At 38.1% G+C, this 14061-nt stretch overlaps 1 protein-coding gene across 22 annotated transcripts in view; it reads right to left on the bottom strand.

Annotated features, from left to right (window-relative positions):
* Positions 1-13690, bottom strand: part of CCDC7 (coiled-coil domain containing 7) — a 463736-nt gene extending 450046 nt beyond the window's left edge. For 20 of the 22 annotated variants that reach the window (XM_070601703.1, XM_070601701.1, XM_070601699.1 and 17 more), the window contains exons 1-4: positions 13395-13690; positions 11309-11639; positions 10123-10215; positions 5480-5563 (exon numbers count right to left, since the gene is read on the bottom strand). In XM_070601703.1, the coding sequence (XP_070457804.1) occupies positions 5480-5563; positions 10123-10215; positions 11309-11587 (456 nt within the window). In that variant the 5' untranslated portion in view covers positions 11588-11639; positions 13395-13690. The remainder of the gene's footprint in view (positions 1-5479; positions 5564-10122; positions 10216-11308; positions 11640-13394) is intronic. The other 2 variants (XM_070601705.1, XM_070601708.1) reach the window with 2 other exon arrangements.
* Positions 13691-14061: the final 371 nt, after the last annotated feature.

Raw genomic sequence — 14061 nt, forward strand, 5'->3', positions numbered from 1 at the left:
TAGGGAAATGCAAATCAAAACCACAAGGAGATATCACCTCATGCCCGAAAGAACGGTTATTATTAAAAAGACAAGAAATAACAAGAGTTGGAGAGGATGTGGAGAAAAGGGAACTCTCATACACTGCTGGTGGGAGCGCAAACTGGTGCAGCCACTATGGAAAACACTGTGGAGATTCCTCCAAAAGTTAAAAACAGAAATACCATATGATCCAACTATTTCACTTATGGGTATTTAACCAAAGAACAGGAAAACACTGATTCAAAAAAATATAAGCACCCTTATGTTCACTGCAGCATTATTCACAGTAGCCAAGACTTGGAAGCAACCCAAGTGCCCATCAACTGATGAATGGATAAAGAAGATAGATAGCGGAATACTACTCAGACCTAAAAGAACACAAAATCTTGCCATTTGCAACAATATGGATGGACCTTGAGGGTATTATGCTAAGCAAAATAAGTCAGACAGAGAAAGACAATTACCATATGACTTCACTCATATGTGGAAGACAAAACAACAAAAACAAACAAATACATAGATACCGAAAACAGATTGGTGGTGACCAGAGGGGAAGACGGCATATGGAGGCCAAAAGGTGTATGGTGACAGGTGGCAACCAGACTTTTGGTGGTGAACATGATGCAGTCTATACAAAAGTCAAAATATAACGTTGTACACCTGAAATTTATATAATGTTATAAACCAATGTGACCTCAATAAAAATAAATAATAATGTAAGTAAAAAATAAATCAATAAATAAACAATAAGGATTCCATGAGACATGGAAAAGAAGGAAAAAAGCTCTCTTTATTTGGATTGCAAATACTAGCAAACAGAATTCAAAAACATATTAAAAAGATTATACAGCAAAACCAAGTAGGAATTATACCTGGAACACAGGATGACTCAATATATGTAATAATATGTAACAATATAATACACCACAAAAACAAAATGAATGATAAAACTACATGATCATCCCAATAGATGCAGAAAAAGCTTTTAACAAAAAATTCAACAATCTTGACAAAATTAATAAGAACAGTCAATAAACTAAGAATATAAGTCAATTAGGCTCACATGTGAGAGGATGGACTATAATTAGTTCTTGGGTGGCGAACATGATGTAATCTACACAGAATTCGGAATATATTATGATGTATATCCAAAAGCTATATAACGTTATAATCCAATGTTACTGCAATTAAAATAAATTAATTTTTTTAAAAAAACTAAGAATATAAGGAAACTAACTCAACATAAAAATCCATACGTGAACAGGTCACACAAACACCATACTCAATGGGGAAAGACTGATAGCTTTTCCTCTAAGATCAAGAACAAGGCAAGGCTGCCCACTTTCACCATCACTATTCAACGTAGTACTAGAATTTCTAGATAGAGCAATTAGAAAAGAAAAAAATAATAAAAGGCATACAAATTGGAAAACAAGAAGTAAAATTCTCTTTGTTTGCAAATGTCACAATGTATGTAGAAAACTCTAAAGATTCCACACACATACAAACACACAAAAAATGTTAGAACAAATGAATTCAGCAAAGTTGCAGGATACAAAATTAACATTTAAAGTCAGTTGTATTCCTACATGTTAACAAGGACCAATCCAAAAAGAAAATTAGGAAAACAATCGCATTTACTATAGCATCAAAAAAGATAAAAATATTTCAGAATAAACTTAACCAAGGAGATGAAAGATTTGTAAACAGAAAATCGTATATTTGTACAATATAAAACATTGCTGAAGGAAATCAAAGAAGATAGAGATAAATGGAAAGACATCCCATGCTCATGGATTGGAAGATTTATTATTGTAAAAATGTCCATCCTAGTCAAACTAATATACAGATTCAATGAAATTCGTACCAAAATTCCAATGGCATTTTTTTCAGAAACATAAAAAACATACTAAAATTCATATGGAACCTCAAGGGACCTCGAATAGCCAAAACAATCTTGAAAAAGAAAAAGTTGGAGGCCTCAAATTTCCTGACTTCAAAATATACTACAAAGCAACAGTAATTAACACAGTGCCATGCTGGCATAAAGACAGATATATATGTACGCCTAAAACTAATACAATGTTATATGTCAATTATATCCCAATTTTTAAAAATAAAAATATAGGGACCAGCCCAGTGGTGCAGTGGTTAAGTGCGCATGTTCTGCTTTGGTGGCCTGGGGTTCACCAGTTTGGATCCCAGGTGCAGACATGGCACTGCTTAGCAAGCCATGCTGTGGCAGGCGTCCCACATATAAAGTAGAGGAAGATGGGCATGGATGTTAGCTCAGGGCCAGTCTTCCTCAGCAAAAAGAGGAGGACTGGCAGCAGATGTTAGCTCAGGGCTAATCTTCCTCAAAAACAATTAGATAAATAAATAAATAAAATAAACATATAATTTAAAAGATCGATACATAGGCCAATAGAACAGAACTAATAACCCAGAAATAAACTCTTGCATATAAGTCAAAATAATTTTTGACAAGGGTACCAAGACAATAGAAGGGGGAAAGAACAATCTCTTCAACAACTAATGCTGGGAAAACTGGATATGCACGTGCAAAAGAATAAAGTTCTACTCTTTCCTTACACCATATACAAATATTAAGTCAGAACGGATCCATGACCTAAATCTAAGATCTAAACCTATTAAACTGCTAGAAGAAAACAAGGGAAAAGCTTCAGGACATTGGATTTGGCAATGATTTCTTGGACATGACACCAAAAGCCTAGGCTTAACAAAAGCAAAAACAAACAAGTGGGGCTACGTCAAACTAAAAAGTTACTGCACAGCAAAGGAAACAATCAACAAAATGGAAAGGGAGAAAATGTTTGCAAAGCACATATCTGATAACAGGCTAATAGCCAAAATATGTAAGGAACTAATACAACTCAACAGCAAAAAAACAGATAACCTGATTAAAAAATGGGCAAAGCACTTGCATAGATATTTTTCCAAAGAAGACATACAAATGGTCAAGAGGTACATGAAAAGGTGCTCAACAGCACTCATCATTAGGGAAATGCAAATCAAAACCAAGATGAAATATTATCTCACACTTATTAGAATAGCTATTATCAAAAAGACAGGAGAAAACAAATGTTGGCAAGAATGTGGAGAAAAGGGACCCCTTCTACCATTGGTGAGAAGGTTAAGTTGGTACAGCAACTACGGAAAACAGTATGAAGGTTTCTCAAAAATTTAAAAATATAAGTACCATGTGATACAGCAATCCCACTTCTGAGTATGTACCCAAAGGAAACAAAATCATTATCTCAAAGAGATATCTGCACTCCAATGTTCATTGCAGCATTCATAATAGCCAAGATATGGAAACAACCGATGGATGACTAGATAAAGAAGTTGTAGTGTACACACACGCACGCACACACACACTGGAATATTATTCAGCCATAAAAAAGAAAGACATCCTGCCATTTGTGACACCACGGATGAATCTGGGAGACATTACACTAAGTGAAATAAGCCAGACACAGAAAGACAAATATTGCATGACCTCACTTACATATGGATCTTACAAAAAAAAAAAGACAAAAGGCAAACTCATAGTAACAGTGAATAGAATGGTGGTTACCAGGGGCTGGGGGAGGGGGTCATAGGGAGTTATTGTTTAATGCATACAGAGTTTCAGTTTTGCAAGAGGAAAAGAGTTCTGGGATGGATGGAGGTGATGGTTGCACAACAATATGAATGTACTGAATACTACCGAACTGTACACTTAAAAAATGGTTAACAGGGGGCCAGCCCCATGGCCGAGTGGTTAAGTTCACATGCCTTGCTTCGATGACCCAGGGTTTCACCAATTCGGATCCTGGGCATGGACACGGCACCACGCATCAGGCCACACTGAGGCAGTGTCCCACATAGCACAACCAGAAGCACTCACAGCTAGAGTCTACAACTATGTACTGAGGAGCTTTGGGGAGAAGAATAAAAAAAAAAAGAAGAAGATTGACAACAGTTGTAGCTCAGGTGCCAATCTTTAAAAAAAAAAAAAAAAAGAAAAGAAAAGATTAGCAGGGCCAGCCCGGTGCCATAGCAGTTAAGTTCGCACGTTGTGCTTCAGCAGCCCAGGGTTGACTGGTTCGGATCCCGGGTGCAGACATGCCTGCTGCTTGTCAACCCATGCTGTGGCAGGCGTCCCACACGTAAAGCAGGGGAAGATGGCCACAGATATTAGCTCAGGGCCAGTCTTCCTCAGCAAAAAGAGGAGGATTGGTGGCAGATGTTAACTCAGGGCTAATCTTCCTCAAAAAAGAAAATGGTTAACATAGTAAGCTTTATGGCATTGTGTATTTTACTAAAGTAAAAAATCTGGAAAAAATGTATATATCAATGTACATATAAATGTGTGTATATGTACACACACACATATACACACAAATGTGTATTTATTTTTTCACAGCAAAACACGAGAAAATATATTCCAAAATGTTAATGGTGCTTATATATTAGAGTGAGATTACAGATAATTTGTTTTCGTATGTGCTTTTCTCACTTTTTCAAATGTTTCACAATAATACTTTTATAATCAGATACACAATAAACATTATTTTTCACAACTCAAAAAATAAGAAAGTGCATTATCAAATAGCAAGTGCAATATTATTTCATTTTTAAAAAATAATGTATATAACCATGGGAAAACAGGAAGGTAAATAAAAATGTTAATAATGGTTGGTTATCTCAGGGAAATAGGATTTTGGTGATTTTTATTTTCTTCTTTTTGCGCGTCTTTATTTTTTATCGTGTGTGTGTGTGTGTGTGTGTGAGAGGAAGATTGGCCCTGAGCTACCATCTGTTGCCAATCTTCCTCTTTTTGCATGAGGAAGACTGTCACTGAGCTAACATCTGTGCCAATTTTCCTCTGCTTTATATTGTGGGACGCCACCACAGCATGGCTTGACAAGTGGTGCTAGGCCTGTGCCCGGGATCCGAACCTGAGAATCCCAGGCCACCAAAGTGCAGCACGTGAACTTAACCACTATGCCACTGGGCCAGCCCAGACTTTATTTTTTAAATTTTCATTAATTATGACATATTACTTTTGTAATATAAACTTGCATTAAAAAACACAATAAAGTATAAATACTACATAAGAAAATACTAATGACCCAGTCAATGCTGTACTTAAAGAAAAATTCACAGATCTAAATGCCTATGTTAAGAATAAAGAAAAATAATGCTTTCTAATGCCTTTCCACCTCCTTAAGGTGCTGTATCTAGACTAATGTTTCTGAATGGATTACCACATTGAAGTTTAAACAATCAATATAACTTTAAATATTTTATTACTAAAAGTATTAATAATTAATTTAATTATTAATTATCATTAATGTAATTAATATTGTTCGTTTATTATTGATTGATAACAATTAAAATTATTAAAATATTGAGTAATATTTACACCTTGCAGTTTACACAGAATACATACATTACGTTCTTCCTTAACTGCTTCTTCTAACTGAGCTGCAAATTGTGAACAACATATCAAGAATGAACTCAGATCATCCCCAACCTTTTGAAAAGAATAACAAAACAGAAAGTTACTTTTATTTCAGAACCCATATGTATATCCATTTATATTTCAGTATATTCAACTACTTTTGAAAATATTTTCATGTATGTAACTTATGTCCCTTCAAACACATAAGACAAGAAAGCACACTCTAAATGCTATCCTACCAAATTCTCCCAGAAAGAAAGTACATTCTGGGGAGTGGCCCATTAATGACATATACCCAGCTATGTCTCTCCAGTCATTCTCCCCTATACAGTTGCAGAAAATCAAGCATCCCAGACTTAGCCTCTTGAAATTGACAGGTGGCAAAAAAAGGTGGCCACTGTGTGTATACCTTATAAATATTTCTTTGTGTTAGAAAATGAATGCTAATTAGGACTTATTGTAAGTATATTTGCCAAGAGCTGTAGTCTTGCATCCTCACTTAATGGGCAAGAGAAAACTTTGACGAAAAAAATAGTTACAGGTTAAAATGTCACAATGACTGAATCTCTTCTAGTAGAGCAGTGACTTGTAAATCAGAGAATTGATCCATGATGAACAAATCTCAGATGCTTATATACACTCAAAGAATGTTCTCCATGAGGAATATGTTTGTTCAACATTACATTTTAAACATACTCATAGGCTCATATACCTCTTTGTCATGGTAAAGGCCTATAATCATATAGGAGAGGGAAGAAAAACTGAAACAGTCATTCATGATAATGAAAATAGGAACGAACTAGAGTTACTAATCACAAATATAAAGTGAGACCATTTGCATACTTGGGGATTTTCTTCCACCCACATTCAGGTGCCAGATAGATAGAGAAGACAGAGATCAATTTGACCAGACTTGCAGATTAACAAAATAAATATCAATAAATAAGCAATCAATAAAGCAGGACAGGGCAAGAGAGTTAAGTACATATGCAAGGAAAGAATAATAATAACAATAGACCATGGAATTTAAGCTTAGGGAGGTAAGAACACAAGGAGATTTGGGACAGTAAAAGGCCGTAGGGCCAATAGATTATAGTTCCCAATGGAATCAAAGGACTTTTGGAGGCATAATATTAGACAGACTAAGTGAGAAAGCTAAAAGGCAGTCGTCAGAGATTAGGATGGTTGAAACAAACTATGGAAGTTAAATAAGGCTACATACTGTATGATTTTATTTATACGAAATTCTAGAAAAGGCAAAACTATAGTGATAAATCAGTGGTTGTCTAGAGCCAAGGCAGGAGAGAATTGACTGTAAAGGGGTACAAGGGAGCTTTCTGGGATAATAAAAATGCTTTACAGTTTGATTGTGGTGGCAATTACAGAACTATAAAAAAAAAGGAGGAGCTAAAAAGCAGAGAAATCTTATCCTGCACATTCTCATGGTAATTGTATTTCAAAGCTCTGCCAGGATTGAACCAAAATGTGAACCAAAACTGTTTAAATTGAAGTTCAAACTCCTGCCAACTAAAATATTGGCAAGATCAAAGAAATCAGCCCCTCAGGGGAAGCAGCAATAGGAGACATTGCAGATTAGACAAATCAGATAAAACCTCAACCTAATTAAACATATGGATCAGTTCCCACCCAACTCAACTCTTAGAGGAATGAGAATGATTAGCCCTTCACCCTAAATGCCATAAAGGAAACAGCAACCATTCTCTAGGAAACAAAACACTGTACAATAGTTTCCAATGTTCTTCTAAATACAATGCTTGAGATCCAATAAAAAAAATCACAAAACATATGAAGAACCAGAAAAACACAATCCATAATCAAAGGAAAAACTAGTTAGAAGAAGCAATCACACTCTTCACCCAGATATTGGAATTAGCAGACAAGAAATTTTTAAAACTCTGTTATCAATAAGATAAAAGAATTTACAGGAAAAGATAAAGTAGGTGAGGAGAGGGATAACAGCAGGAGAGATATTAAAACCCCTAAAAAGGAACCAAAAGATAATCCTAAACGTAAAAATTACAATATTTAAAACTAAAAATGTCATAGGATTGAGCTTAACATCAGATCAGACACTACAGGAAGGATTGGTGAATTGAAGATAGGGTAATGTATGTTGTCCAAACTGAAGCAGAGAAGAAGAAAACACTGAAACAGATGAACAGAGTGTGAGTGACTTCTCATACTGTATCAGTCTGATGTACATGTAATTGGAGTCTCAAAAAAAGGAGGGTGGGAGGCAGTAAAATATTTGAAGAAATAATGAATGAAAATTTCCAAATTTGATGAAAAAATCAACTCAGACTCAGTTTGATGAACTCCAACCAGAATAAACACAGAAAATATCTCACCTAGGCCTATCTTATCAAACTGCCGAAACCCAAAGATAAGGAGAAAATCTTTAAAGCAGTCAGAAAAAAAAAGAGTAAACAATAATATCACAACAATAGCACAAAAACGTAAGTGAGGAAAATGTTATTATACTGCTATAAAGTTCTCACATTAGAAATGAAGCAGTATAATATTAATTAAAGATATATTGTGATGCTAAAGATACATACGCAATCCCTACAGAAAGTACAAAAAATACATAGCTAAAAAGCAAAAAACAATACAAAATACTAAAAAATACATAATTAACACAAAATAAGACAGAAAAGAAAAAGAGCAAAAAACATATAGGACAAAACAAAGCAAATAGCAGGATAGTAGACTTTATTCACATTATTTCATTAACATTTCACTATAATAAACTAATTATATGACATGACATTTAATTGTATCAATTAAATGTAAATGAACCAAACAGCAATTAAAAGACAGAGATTGTCAGACTGGATAAAAAAGCAAGACTCACCTATATGCTATTTCAAAGAGACACAGTAAATACACAGTTATAGTTTGAAAATAAAGTTTGAGAGGAGATATACAATGACTAATCATAAGAAAGCTGATATCAAAGTAGACATCAGAACATAAAATTGTATCAAAGTAAAAAGTAGTTTTGGACTTCCTGTTCTGGCCATGATGGACTGGGCCAATTCCTCTAATCCTCCCCTCTACAACTAATATACTGCAGACAATACCACAAACCAACACAAGAAAATTCTGAAAGGTAGAAAGAGAAAGTAGAGGTCTCGAGAATTGAGGAATACAAGAGTTCCTTGGGTTTTCTTCATACCTATATATAAAATATCTGGAACACTAGGAAAGCCTGCAACCTGAACTGTCAATAAGTACAGACTAATAAAAAGCCCTAAGAAAAGCCACAGGACTGTGAAAAGGAGTCTCTAGCATAAAGCAAAACCTTTTCGACAATACCTATCCTACTTGAGCTAAACACCAAGAAAAAAACTGCACCACCACCCATAGGTGTCAACAGAACTGAAAAACAATATGGCAGTGAAATTTGGCCCTCTATGTCCCTCACCAGGGTGGTGTCAGCAAGGCTGACTGGAGAGTGAATGTCCACCAACTACTAGTGGTAGCAGGTAGCACTCCAATTCCTCCATCAGAATGGTGGTGGTGGAACGGAGCAGGGAAGTGAATTTTCACCCTTGTCTGGAAGTAGCAGTCAGAATGAGTCTAGGAAGTCTGCTCTCATCACTATTATTAAATATAATACTGGAAGCCAGAGCCAGCACAATAAGTCAAGGAAAGGAAATAAAAAGCATTCAAATTGGAAAGAAAGAAGTAAAACTGTCCCTATTTGAAGAAGGCATAATTGTCTATGTAGGAAATTCCAAGGAATCTGCAGACAAACTCCTAGAATAAAAAAGTACATTGAGCAAAGTTACAAGATATAAGATCAACATAGAAAAAAATCAATCGTATTTCTATATGCTAGCAACAAACATGTGGAAACTGAAATTAAAACATAATGCCCTTAATAATCATTCCAAAAATCATGAAATATCAATGTATCAATCTAACAAATCATGCATAGGATCTGTATGATGAAAATTACAAAATTTTGATGAAAGGGCTCAAACAAGACCTAAATAAATGGAGGTACATACCATGTTCATCAATTGAATGACTCAACATTGGTGTTTTATTACATGGAGCCAAACTCAATCCCTAACTAACAAAACTAATTAGAAAACAGAAGAATACTACTCCACGAGTAAAGTGTATTAAATTACAGTTGAATATTACGAAATATGTAAAATAATTCCTCTCATCAATAGATTGAAGGAGAAAAACGACATAACCACCTTAATAATTACACTATTTCAGTATATGCAAGGACATTTGTTTAAACTCTATAATCTCTTTATTGTTTTGGGTTTTTCTTAGCAAACTAGAAATGGAAGAATACTTTCTTAATGTGATAAAAAATATATACCTCAAGCCAACAGACAACCACATGCTTAAAAATTAAACAGGAGAGGCATTAGCATTAAAAGTAGGCTCAGGATATAGATATGTCTTCATTAAACTTAAGATAAATGTTGGCAGGGGATGGAAAAATCAGTACACTACTTTCAAGTTTCCTAACAGGATCATTTTCATAAATGGGGAATTCATTCTGAGAACATGTATGGACTCCGAAAGAAAATCTTAGCCCTTTTCAATGTTAACGTCTCTACATTTGGGTTACAAATACTTACAGATAAAGTTGATCCTTCCTGTTCAGGCTTCACAATTGGTGTTTCTCCATTTTGAATACTATACCCATAGGCTTCTTCCAAAGTAGAAACAACCTATGAGAAAATCAAAGCAAATTAAGTACTTTCATAATTTAAAATTATTATATTAAATGTAAAAAGATATTTAGTCAATCATGTCAAGACCTTTTTAGCAGTAAAAATTATTTCTGCCAGCGCCATAAACTTAAATTTTATGTTTATGGGAGAGGGTCTGTCTATGAATACTTGAAGCATCAAGTCTACTTACCACCAAAGTATTCCTCAAAATCTGACTGACTCAACTTTCTTCTTTGAAGAGAGTGCGGAAAATAGAGATGGAGATCAGAAAGCAATACATTTTTAAAGGAAATTCTCTGAGCTAACCACTCAAACTTTAAGCAAGTTCGTATTTTGGAAGTTTGACAAACTATATTCTTTTTATACTTGTGCTATTTCTCACTTGGTATTCGGTACATTTACAATTCAATTCTGGATCACCATGCAAAAAGAAACTCAGAGAAAGGGAGGTGGTTTTTTTTCCCCAACACTAAGAGCTAAACTTTCTAAAGTGCAGAGCAGAGTTAACATAGCAGGCATGAGACTGAGAAAGGCCTATCCTCAGAAAGATCTGCTTGCAAGGTTGGTCTTGGACTGGCACCTCAGAATTTGGATTTCAGGAGGGTTCCCACCATTCAATAACTGATAACAGTGGCTCAGTGCCCTTAAACTATCTGTGCAAACAATGTGATTTATGCTGAACACATGCTTTCCTTCAGGGAGTCTGGAATTTTTGTACATGCCAAGCAGAGAGTACCTAGGTAACCACCACCCCCAAAAAAAACCCTGGGTACTGAGTCTCTGATGAACTTCTCTGGTAGACATTTCACGTGTTGTCACAATTTGTTGTTGGAGGAGTTTGTTACTGGAGTCACACCCATGTCCTGTGTGACTCCAAAGGGAGACGAATCTTGGAAGCTTGAACCTGGTCTCCTCTAGACTTCACCCCATGTGTCTTTTCTTTTTGCAGATTTTGTTTTGTACCTTTCACTGTAATAAATCTTAGCCATTAATATGACTTTATGCTGAGTCCAGTGAGTCCTCCTAGCAAATCACTAAACCCGGGGATGGTCATGGGGACCCCCAATACATAGACCAACAAATGTCTTACCATCTTCAGATGTTCGGTAATTTTCCTGATCAATTCCTCTTCTGACATGAAGTCATCTGTCTTACTTGATGGTATAGGCAAAGCATATCTTAAAATGGATTCTCCTGTTGGTGGAGATCTTAAGACCATCGGTTCAAGTTTATCACGTACTAATTTTGCCTTACGTTTTTGCTTTGATTTAGATGACCAAGGTGAACTAGGTCGTCCTTTTTTATTAGTTAATTCTGGAACATTTACCACTTTATCACTAACTGCCAACTGATGCTTTACTGGCTTCATTTTGTTATTTACTTAGCTTCCAAATTATAGATGAAAAAAATTGTATTCCTTCCTGTGAATAAAATATTAAGATTTCAGATTCAAAATGATGGCAGGATTATCAACTATCTTGAAGATGGTGAATCCTAAAGTCGACTCTGGAGAAATTACAAAATGAAGAAGGAAACATTCCTAACAACAAATAATAGCAAATTTAAAAAAAAAAAAAAAACCTGTGAGAAACACCTCTAGGTGACTGAAGGCTGATTTAGGTATGGGCATTTAGGACGAGGGCTGAAGGAAGGGAATAAGACAGTGGCAGCACTGAGAATATATTCAGAAAACTTTAAAATTTTATTCTTACTTTCCCACCATTTTTAAACTAATATATGCCCTTTATATAGATCATTATTTCCGTAGGAGTAATAGCCTAGGCCCAGTGTATCAGCAAGGTAATATCAAGGTAGCACCAAAGTCATGCTGGAATAAGGAAGTATAGACTGGGCAGGCCATAGGATTGCATTCTTCCACTTCTCTCTTTCTCCAAAGCTGACTGATTAGGACTCAGGACAATGCCTCCTCCCAAAGAATTTTAAAGTATATGCCTGACCACGGGAGTTGTCTGGTATACTAGAAAAATTAAGATAGAATAGCACTGGTTCTCTGTTGTCTGAAGCTCTCCACACTTACAAAAGTCCCATTGTTGTGGGTTGAACTGTGCCCCCCAAAAACGTGTGTTCAAGTCCTAATCCCTGGTACCTAAGAATATGCCCGTATTTGAAAATACAGTCTTTGCAGATGTAACCAGGGTAAGATGAGGTCATACTGGATTGGAGGGGGCCCTAAATCCAATGAGTGGTGTCATTTTAAGAAAGTCACGTGAATACACAAACACGTAGACATACAGGAAAGAAGCCCACGTGATAAGAGAGACCAGTGAGTGATGCAGCTGCAAGCCAAAGAATGTTCAGGATTGCCAGCACCCACCAGAAGTGAGGAAGAGGCAAGGGAAATCTTCCCCAGAACCTTCGGGGGGGAGCACAGCCCGGCCAAACCTTGATTTCAGAATCCTAGACTCCATAACCGCGAGAGAACAAACTGTTGTTGTTTTAAGCCACCAAGTTTGTGGCGCTGTTTTAGGCAGCCCTAGAAAATTAACAAACATGCTGATGGAAGTGATCCAGTAGAAAGCAACACAGAGTGAGCGATAGTGCAGAGACTGCTGGGATGACGTTCTGGAGTAAACAAGACGAAATGGGTTTTAATGCACAAACGGGCCGACACACTTTAGAAGGTTCGTCCATGGTGACAGACAGGGAGGCAGAGATGTGGGCCGCTTCAAGAAAGCAGCAAGAAAAGATTGGAACACTCCCCTGATGCCAGAGTCGGCCTAACAAAGGGATCCATGAAGTTCACACGAATACAAAACTAAAAGCAACATGAGTGAACACTTGTATTTACAAGAAAATATGTAACGATTTTACCTATTTACTTCATTTAACCTCCCTAGTAATCCTAGGAGGTGGAGCTATATAAATTCGCCCAAGTTTATCACTTTCTACCACGAAGACAAACGTTTTTTGGTTTTCTTTCAAGGATTAACTTGATATTCGTTTCAAACCCTTCGACGACACAGTAAACAAAATGGTGGGGGCGGGGGGGATGATTTGCCTCAGATTCTGCACCAAAAGCAGCACAACTGCCACTGAGGCAGTCAGGCCGCGGGATCATTAAGAGAAAAGCCGGGGTGCTTTCGCCCGAGACTCTCCTGCGCACGCTGGCCCGCCGAGGGACCCCTGGGCCCCGGCGCTCCTGGGACGCCGCGTACCTGCCGAGGCCGTGGGCAGCAGTGACGGGGGCGGGGGGCGCCCCGCGAGGCTGGCTCTAAGGTGACAACGCTGGCGATTCTGAGCCTCCCAGACTTCCTTCGAGACGGAAGCCCGCAAACCCTCCGGCCCCCGCTCCCGCTATCTCACTAACTGACATCTGTGCTGCGAGGAGAGGCCGGGACTGCGCGCCCGGAGGCGGCACCGACGAGCGCAGGGCGCCAGCCGCCGGGTCGGGCCGTTGACGCCGCGTCACGGGCGCCACGTCACGGTTGGCCGCCGCGGGCGCGAGCTGCGCACGGAGGCGCCGGAGCCGCCCTGGCCTTCGCGGCGCGCCCGACGCGGAGAGCGGCGGCCGCGGGGGCGTCGTCGGGAACAGGCCCGCGGGGCCTGCGCCCTCTTTCCCCCTCGCGGCGCTGCCTGTTCGTTTCTTCCAGGATGGGCCAGCAGCGCAGGTTCTTTCGGGCTTTGGGCCTAAAGAAATACAGCGCGGGCCCCTTCGACCCTTGAGCACTTGGGCTCCCCGAGCAAAGCCCGAGCGCCGGGCTCTTGTCAGCGCGAGTGCGGCGGAGCCCAGCCGGCGCCAAGCCCCGAGTGGCGCCGCGGGGTCGCGCAAGATGCTGGCTGCCGCAGAAGCGCTCTCTTGCCGTCGGTTCCCGCGCGCTGCGC

This window comes from Equus przewalskii, chromosome 30, assembly GCF_037783145.1.
Source record: "Equus przewalskii isolate Varuska chromosome 30, EquPr2, whole genome shotgun sequence".
NCBI classification, from domain to species: domain Eukaryota; kingdom Metazoa; phylum Chordata; class Mammalia; order Perissodactyla; family Equidae; genus Equus; species Equus przewalskii.